Source organism: Oryctolagus cuniculus, chromosome 17 (assembly GCF_964237555.1).
Source record: "Oryctolagus cuniculus chromosome 17, mOryCun1.1, whole genome shotgun sequence".
Lineage (NCBI taxonomy): Eukaryota > Metazoa > Chordata > Mammalia > Lagomorpha > Leporidae > Oryctolagus > Oryctolagus cuniculus.
In genome coordinates this window covers 59,640,221-59,647,897 of record NC_091448.1, presented here as the reverse complement: position 1 = coordinate 59,647,897, position 7,677 = coordinate 59,640,221, and the positions used below count along the sequence as shown (strand labels likewise).

The window sequence follows — 7,677 nt, the reverse complement described above, 5'->3', positions numbered from 1 at the left end:
TTGTGAAGCTGGAGAGACCTAAGCACGCTCAGACGCTGAATAGAACGCATTACAGGGGTTTCCGGCTGCAGGTGCGAGAAGGGGGCCTGCGTGGAAGAGTCCCCGAGCGCGCCAGGGTTTGAGAGAGGCTCGGAGGTGGGGAGACCGCAGGTGCCGCTAGTATTTATGGCTGCCTGCTGTATGCCCAGGAACTTCAGCTGCACCGTCTCAGGTGGCCTTCCGGGGTGCCGGTGTCTCCATTTTTCCTTTAGAGCAATCGAAAACTCCCAAAGGCCGAGCCTAGCCATTTGCTCAAACCACACAGCTAAAGCGCGGCGGGAGCGGACGGAAGCCCGCGCTTCTGCCCTCGCGCAGGCGCCCTGGACCTCCCCCGCCCAGAATTCCTCGGGCCGTGGAAGAAACCACAGGCTCCGAAGGAAGAGGGAGTTCCTGAGGGACGGAGGCGGCGCAGTCTATTGTTAAAGGGGCCGAAGTTCCCGAGAGTCTTTGCTGGTCTCACCCTCTCTTTTGTGAAGAATGGAACATTCCTACTCCTTAAAGGGCCGGCGTACTGCTTATACGACCTTTTCGCTATTCGCGGAGGTGGGCTGTGTTGCTGGCGGTAGCTGGTGCCTGGCGGCGGGGGCGACGCGCTAACGCCTTCTGATTCCTGAGAAAATGCTTCCGGAAGGCTTGGCTCACGGGGAGGGGGCAGCTGTAGTAACAGTGTACCCCCAGCTCCTGACCCTACGTGGGCCCCGCGGTGGGCGCCGCGCCGGGTGTCCGAGGGGTCGCGTGCGTGTCCGGTACAGCCACCGCCCGGGGAGCCTGCGGTCCTAGAAGAAAACACGAGGAGTGCGCGAAACCCGAGAAAGGTGGGTGCGCTTGGGGGCCCTGCCCGCAGTTGGGGGTGCACCGGGGGCGGTAGGCGAGGAAGACTTCGGCCGACTGACCTGATGATACCAGTAATAGGAAGTGCCGTCAGAGGCGATAACTGACGATGCCCGTAGCCGTCTGAGCGCAGTCGCTGAAACCTCGGGTTTAGTTGCATGCATGGGTAACTGCCTTAGCCCCTGACGCCTGTCTTCCCGTCTTTAGGTGGCGCCGAGAACCCAAGGCAGGCGCAGCCTCCCAGCGTGAGGTAAGCCCTAGTGCGGGGCCTAGTGGTCGGCAGCTCGGGGGCACTGGGTTGGGCATTTGCACGAGGCCTTGGGTTATCCCGTAGTGGGTGCGGAACCTAGGGCGGCAGTGGAGCTCTGGGCAGCGGGGATCTTGCATAAGTGGGGTCTGATGGGTCCCTAAGGCAGTTAGGGCTCGGCTGGGGCAGCCGCGGGGACTGCTGTGATGAGATCACTCTTAGGAAGTGCCGTCAGAAGCGACAACTGACGAGAATGCTCCTGGCTGATTGCAGTCCCCAAGTCTGCCGCTGGCCAGGGCCGAGCCCGGGCTGGCCTGTGACCTAACGTGGCGGCGTGTTCACGTAGGTTCCACGCTACAGCACCAGCAAGCCGCCTAGGGCTGGAGCTGCAGCCCCGCCCCTCCCACCGTCACGCCGTAAGTGTATCTGCGGAGCCGTTAGTGGTTCGTGCTACTTGAGATGCTGGTGTTTGATTGGGTGAAATCCAGAGGGCTGGGTCCCGGGTGGGCTGGGGCAGCGTGGCGCCCAGAGCCAGGGAGGGGAGCTGCCGTCTGGCCTCTTGGGAAGAGGATGGAACTCGGTGGAGGGGGCAGGTCCCCAGAGCAGCGGGTCTGCTCCAGGCTCCGTGCTGTCTTGTTTTGAGCGCGTGCCTTCTCTCCTCCCAGGCTTTGCAGCGGGGAACTCGGGGGCTGGCAGTGGCTTCTGCTCCGCGCGAGAGGTGAGTACGCACAGTGTTGACCCTGCTTACTGGCAGAATGGGGGAGTGAGCAGCTAGTTGTTCAAGAAAAGGATATCAATGATGAAATCACCAAAAAATAGCTGGAATTACCGGCAGATTGTGTGGTGGTGAGCCCAAGGTCTTCTGAAGATATCTTCCGTGTTGGGAGTGGCTGTTGGCTGCTGGAGCAGGAAGGGGGACTGAAATGTCGTTCTCTGCAGGCTGTCCCGGGAGGATGCTGAGCCCAAGGACCGGCTGCCGCCAGCAGTGGAGATGCTGCACGCCTAGTGACTCAGGTGTGGTGTGTGAGGCCAGCAGACATGGCCGGTGTTGCTCCTTGAGCTGCCTAACAGGGGTGCCTTCTGCACTTTGAATAAACTTAGTGTGATAAACTGACTGTGGTTACATTTTTCTCAAAACTCTTGAAGTCACCATTAACCAATGCCATAATAAAGGGGGGTCATTGTTGTTGGTTCTTAAAAATGTGTATTTGAAGAAAAAGTTAGCTCTGATTACTGCTATCAGGTATTAACAGTCCAGTTATTAGCACTCAAGCTTGTAAACTTTGGGTCAGCCTAGGCTGCTCTCCCCCTCTTAGCCACTTTAGACTGAGGGCAAAAATTCCGAAGCATTTAAGGCATCTACACAACCAATCTACACAATCCAATCCTGACTTGGCTGCAACACACCTTTCACAGCTCTCTGCCCGTGAGTCCTCCCCACACTTGCCTACAGTGCTGCTGTTCACCCACTGAGAACCTGTACTGCTGGTCTGGCCTGATGACAACTGGCTCCCAGTCCCCTGACCTGGCTCCCAGGGCTTGGCTTGGATTTGGGAGTAGTGGGGCAGGGGCCGCTGGAGGGCAGATGCCCTTTGCTGAGTTGGGTTCCAGGGAGGCCCCAGGTTATTCGCCTTCTCTGACTGCTGGGAACTGTGCTCAAGGAATGGCTGGTTTGGGAAGGGATGCTGGGAGAAGGGCCCGCCTGGCAGGTCTGCCTGCTTGGCAAGGACACAGGGCTCCCTGTGGAAGCCTGGGGACTGGCACTGTCGAGGGGTGGGCCCCGCCTTCCCCCTCATTCTGCAAGCTAAAGATTGTAACCCTCCTCAGGGAGGAGGGGTGGGAGGGACGTGGTCAGCATCTGGCTGGCGTTTGCTTCCCCAGGGGACATGCAGAATTGGAAAGGTCCCTGGGCAGCATCTCGGCCACAGCCCGGTTGAGGGTGGCTGAGGGCTGAGCCGGAAGGGTAGGTGCCTGGGACCTCCGGAGCCTCAAGGCAGGTAATGGGACTGAAAAGGGAGAACCAATGGTGTTATTACATGAATTCCCCCTCTCCCCGATGCTACAGCCTGCCTCCTGTGGCCTCCTGATAGGAGCCGTCCTCAGCCATCCCGCCCCGCCCCACCGGGGCGAAGGTGGCGAGACCCCTCTGCTGTCTCATGTCTGAGCCACGGCCTCCTTGCCCTCCTAGTGGTCTGTGGCAGGAGTCCCCTCCCGGGCCTCTTCCCCAGCGCCTGGGCCCTCGCCCAGCTCCAGGATGGTGGGCAGGTGGCCCTGCTTCGGGGAGCGCTTGCGCAGGCTGAGCAGGAAGGGCTGGGGCAGGGAGAAGATGTCCACGTTGTTGCCCAGGTCGATCCACGTGACGTGGGGGAACTTGCTGGGGTCCTTGAGGGCGTCGGTGAGGTCACGCAGCAGGGCCCGGGTCAGCCTGTTGCCGTTGAGCGCCAGCGTGGTGAGGCGGGGCAGGGCGCTGAGGGCGGGCAGCAGCTGCAGGGCCATGTCGTCGGTGAGGCCCGTGAAGCCCAGCTCCACACTGTCCACCTGCTCCCCGCAGCGCTGCAGGTAGCTGCTCACACGCTCCAGGTCGCGGGAGCTCAGCGGGATGCCGGACAGGTCCACCGTGTTGTCTGGAGGGCTGCCGGCCAGGACGGCTTTGAGGCTGGCGGGGGGGGGGGGGGGGGGGGGGGATGCACAGGCGTGGTTGGAGGGAGTGCGGCAGCCTTGACCCTGACCCAGGAGGCTCATTTGTACAAAACTCCTGCAGATGATGCTAGATTGCAGGGGTGCGAGAAACAGGGACCCGCCCCCGCCTCATGTCCTGGCTCTCACATCTCTGCCTGTGGCTGCCACTCCTGGAGGCTCTTTGTAAAGGCTGATTTAGTATTGGAAAGGCGGAGAAAGGGAGAGAGAGCTTCCATCTGCTGGTTCACTCCCCAAATGGCTACAACAGCTGGGGAGCGCCACCCGAGTCTCCCACATAGGTGGCAGGAGCCCAAGCACTTGGGCCATCCTCCGCTGCTTTCCCAGGTGCATTAGCAGGGAGCTGGATCGGAAGTGGAGCAGTCGGGACTTGGACCCGTGCTCCTATGGGATGCAGGTACCGCAGCTGGCAGCTTAACCTGTGCCACAGTGCTGGCCCAGGTGTGCGTCTCAACCCCTTCCCTTCCTGTTCTCGTTCTTACTCTGTTCCTGTGATTTACCTGCAACATTGCATCAGGCGCTCCAAGATTGTTTTGGAAAATAAAAATGGCACAGCAGGTAGAACAGCGCCTGCTGGGTAAGCATTGGCCACCCTCATTGTCTTCATGTGGGCTGAGCTGGGCTTCCACCAGTCTTAGGGGTCCCCTGAGCCCCTCTTGCAAGCCCCCTTCTCCAGCGGCCAGGGATCCTCCAGCGGGGATGAAGCTGTGGTCCCCGCCCGCCCCAGCACCTGCCGTCTGCCAACTCCTTTCTTCCCCTGCTCCGCTCTCTTCCCAGCGCCCAGGCGGCTCAAGATGATGGCGACTGTGCCCTTTCCCTACCCATGCCCTGGTGCAGTGGTGAGACCCCAGCCCTGTACAGGATGGGGAGATTGGAGGGGCTCCCAGCTCCCCAGTTCACAAGCACCCAAAAGCTCCTATAAGAGGCTGGCGCTGTGGCATAGTGGGCTAAGCCTCCACCTGCGGTGCTGGCTCCTGGTTCATGTCCTGGCTGTAACTCTTCCAGTCCAGCTTTCTGCTGTGGCCTGGGAAAGCAGTGGAGGATGGCCCAAGTGCTTGGGCCCCTGCACCTGCATGGGAGACCAGGAGGAAGCACCTGGCTCCTGGCTTCGGACCAGCCCAGCTCTGGCCATTGTGGCCATTTAGGGAGTGAACCAGTGGATGGAAGATTCTGTCTGTCTCTAACTGGCTTTCAAGTAAACAAATAAAAAAATTCTTAAAAAAAGATAAGCTGATGGTGCCGTGGCTCAACAGGCTAATCCTCCGCCTAGCGGCGCTGGCACACCGAGTTCTAGTCCCGGCTGGGGCTCCGGATTCTGTCCCGGTTGCCCCTCTTCCAGGCCAGCTCTCTGCTATGGCCCAGGAGTGCAGTGGAGGATGGCCCAGGTGCTTGGGCCCTGCACCCATGGGAGACCAGGAGAGGCACCTGGTTCCTGGCTTCGGATTAGCACAGTGCACTGGCCACGGCAGCCATTGGAGGATGAACCAACGGCAAAAGGAAGACCTTTCTCTTTGTCTCTCTCTCACTGTCCACTCTGCCTGTCAAAAAAAAAAAAAAAAAAAAAAAAAAGATAAAAAGCTCCTATCAGCAGCTTAGGGTAACCTTTTATCCTTGGGGCCTCCTGAGGTTGGGGGTGGGGTGGGGTGGGGCTGTCCCCGCTGGGCTCATGTTGCCTCCCACGGGGTCTGAAGGTAGAGCTCTCCACAGCGCTCCCCAAGGCTGCTGGGGTCGGCTCAGCACAGAGTTTGTCATCAGGAAGCAAACCAACGCACCATGGCGACAGCGCGGTGGGGAACAAGCCGAGCCCTGGCTTCCGTGCATCCCCACTGCTCACCAGCTGGGAGTCCTCGGCCCACAGTCCCTGGCAACAGCGAATCCTCCTGCCTCTCTCCGGGCTTTCCCAGATGGTTGTTAAGCTCCTACTGTGTGCCGGGCACTGGGCTCAAGGTGGTAGACAAGATGGACAAGATCCTGGCTTTGGGAGACACCTAATAAGAAAGGTCATGGAGTAGCGGGCAGTGTGTGTGTGTGTGTGTGTGTGTGTGTGTGAGCTGGGGAGACAGAGAGGCCCCTAGATTCTAGCAGAGCTTAAACTGCCAGGCGGGCAGCCTCAGGAACACCTCACAAAGCCCCACCGCACTGTGGCCTCCCGGGCCCTGTGGCCTCCTGCCCTGCTCTGGCCCCATGGCCCCTGCCCTCCACCTCCACAGTTCGGGCTGCCTGGGGGAAGCTGCTCCAGGCTCCGTCACCTCTCCTGGGAGGGCAGCAGGCCCCAGAGCTGTGTCTTCTCCAGGCTGGAGTGGGGCAGACACGAGCGCTTCCTCCTCCAGGGAGTCTGCCTTGCAGGCTCCCCGCCACTCGCCTGCTACCTGTCAAGGCCCACAAGTTCTGGGTCCCCTGCGCCTCTCACCTCCCACCAGTCTCCCTCAGGGGGCCGCAAAACCCTGAGGGTCCTCGCTGCTGCATGAGCCAGGGCCTGGGCTCCCGGGGTGGGGGGCAGCTCAGAGAACTGGGGTGTTCACTTGTAGAAGCTCCTTACTCCCCTCCCAGCCCAGTCCACCCGAGGAGACCTATTCTCCCCAGCACCCACTGCACAGACCAGGGCTTCCCTCCACCCTCCACCAAGAATGCCCTCCCTCCTGGCACCAACCCCCATCCCTAAATTCTCCTTCAATTTCACCTCCTCCAGGCAGCCTTCCAGGACAGCACCTCCCCCTCCAGCAACCCAGACTCCAGCTTTCCCCTCCCCTCAGTGCTCGGGGCAGGGGCGGCCCCCACTCACCAGGCCTGTGGCTTCCTCTTCGCCAGCCCCCGGTGCCTCCTCCACTGGGAGTGGGGGCTGAGGTGGTAGGTCAGCTGGCGACACAGCTTCTCCATGGCGCCCAGCGCGTCACCTTCCTGCATATACAACCACAAACACAGACTTGCTTGAGTGTCGCCACCCCCCTACCACATGCTTCCGTGGGGGAAGTGCACCGGCTGAGGCCAGGGGGCGTGGCAGGGAGGCCTGCTCTGCTGGCCCAGGGTGGGCACGCTTGGCAGGCAGCAGCAGGGTCACACTTCACCTGCACCCTGGGTTTCGTTTTTGTGGATTAGTTGCTACCACTGAGAAGCTGAGGTTTATATACAACTTGGATCCCGGGTGATCTGACAGCAAACATTGGCTGCAGCTCAGCTCAGTTGCCCCCTCCGCCAGGATTTTTTTTAAAAAAGATTTATTTGAAAGAGTTACAGAGAGATAGGGAGGGAGGGAGAGAGAGAAAGGGAGAGAGAGATCTTCCATCGGCTGGTCCACTCCCCAAATGGCCACAATGGCCAGGCTGAAGACCTACAGGTCTCCCCTATAGGTGCAGGGGCCCAAGCACTTGGGTCATCTTCCACTGTCTTCCCAGGTGCATTAGCAGGGATCTGGATCGGAAGTGGAGCAGCCGGGACTCTTATATGGGATGCTGGCACTGAGGGCGGAGGCTTAACCCGCTATGCCACAGCGCTGGCCCCCAGTTCTGTGGTTGAAGACCTCAGTCCTCAGTGTTTTTACTGGGCAGCCCTGGCAGACTAATACGCTGGGGAAAAGGAGAGGGAGAGGGAGAGAGAGAGAGAGAGAGAGAGAGAGACCAGCTCTGTCCCCAGGGAAGTCGGATCAGCACACAGCCGCCTGTGCCAGACCCGTGCTGGGTGCAGGGGACACGAGTCCTTCCCGGGGGGAGTGAGTGGCCAGGGCTGTGCTCTTGCCAAACTGGGCCAGGGCATGGGCCAAGAGCCAGCGAGCTTGAATGCAAGCCCACAAGTGCACAGGTTGAACACATCAACCCCCGCACCACACGCCCAGCCCAGTGCCCGTCCCGGAGCACGCCCTCGAGTCC

The 7,677-nt window shown here is 60.4% G+C and overlaps 1 protein-coding gene, 1 long non-coding RNA gene and 3 other non-coding genes across 5 annotated transcripts in view; 4 read left to right on the top strand and 1 right to left on the bottom strand.

Annotated features, from left to right (window-relative positions):
* Positions 1–379: 379 nt before the first annotated feature.
* Positions 380–2,231, top strand: LOC138846222 (uncharacterized). Its single transcript, XR_011383681.1, has 5 exons — positions 380–854; positions 1,078–1,120; positions 1,464–1,533; positions 1,783–1,835; positions 2,057–2,231. It is a non-coding gene; the product is annotated as an uncharacterized lncRNA (long non-coding RNA).
* LOC127484523 (small nucleolar RNA SNORD49) lies at positions 929–999 on the top strand. Its single transcript, XR_007911584.1, has one exon. It is a non-coding gene; the product is annotated as a small nucleolar RNA SNORD49 (small nucleolar RNA).
* LOC127484524 (small nucleolar RNA SNORD49) lies at positions 1,317–1,386 on the top strand. The gene has a single exon (XR_007911585.1). It is a non-coding gene; the product is annotated as a small nucleolar RNA SNORD49 (small nucleolar RNA).
* LOC127484540 (small nucleolar RNA SNORD65) lies at positions 1,912–1,985 on the top strand. The gene has a single exon (XR_007911602.2). It is a non-coding gene; the product is annotated as a small nucleolar RNA SNORD65 (small nucleolar RNA).
* Positions 2,232–2,301: 70 nt separating the features above from the next.
* LRRC75A (leucine rich repeat containing 75A) overlaps positions 2,302–7,677 on the bottom strand; it is a 32,478-nt gene continuing 27,102 nt past the window's right edge. The window contains exons 3-4 of the mRNA XM_002718954.5: positions 6,597–6,712; positions 2,302–3,773 (exon numbers count right to left, since the gene is read on the bottom strand). Of these exons, the coding sequence (XP_002719000.4) occupies positions 3,302–3,773; positions 6,597–6,712 (588 nt within the window). The 3' untranslated portion in view covers positions 2,302–3,301. The remainder of the gene's footprint in view (positions 3,774–6,596; positions 6,713–7,677) is intronic.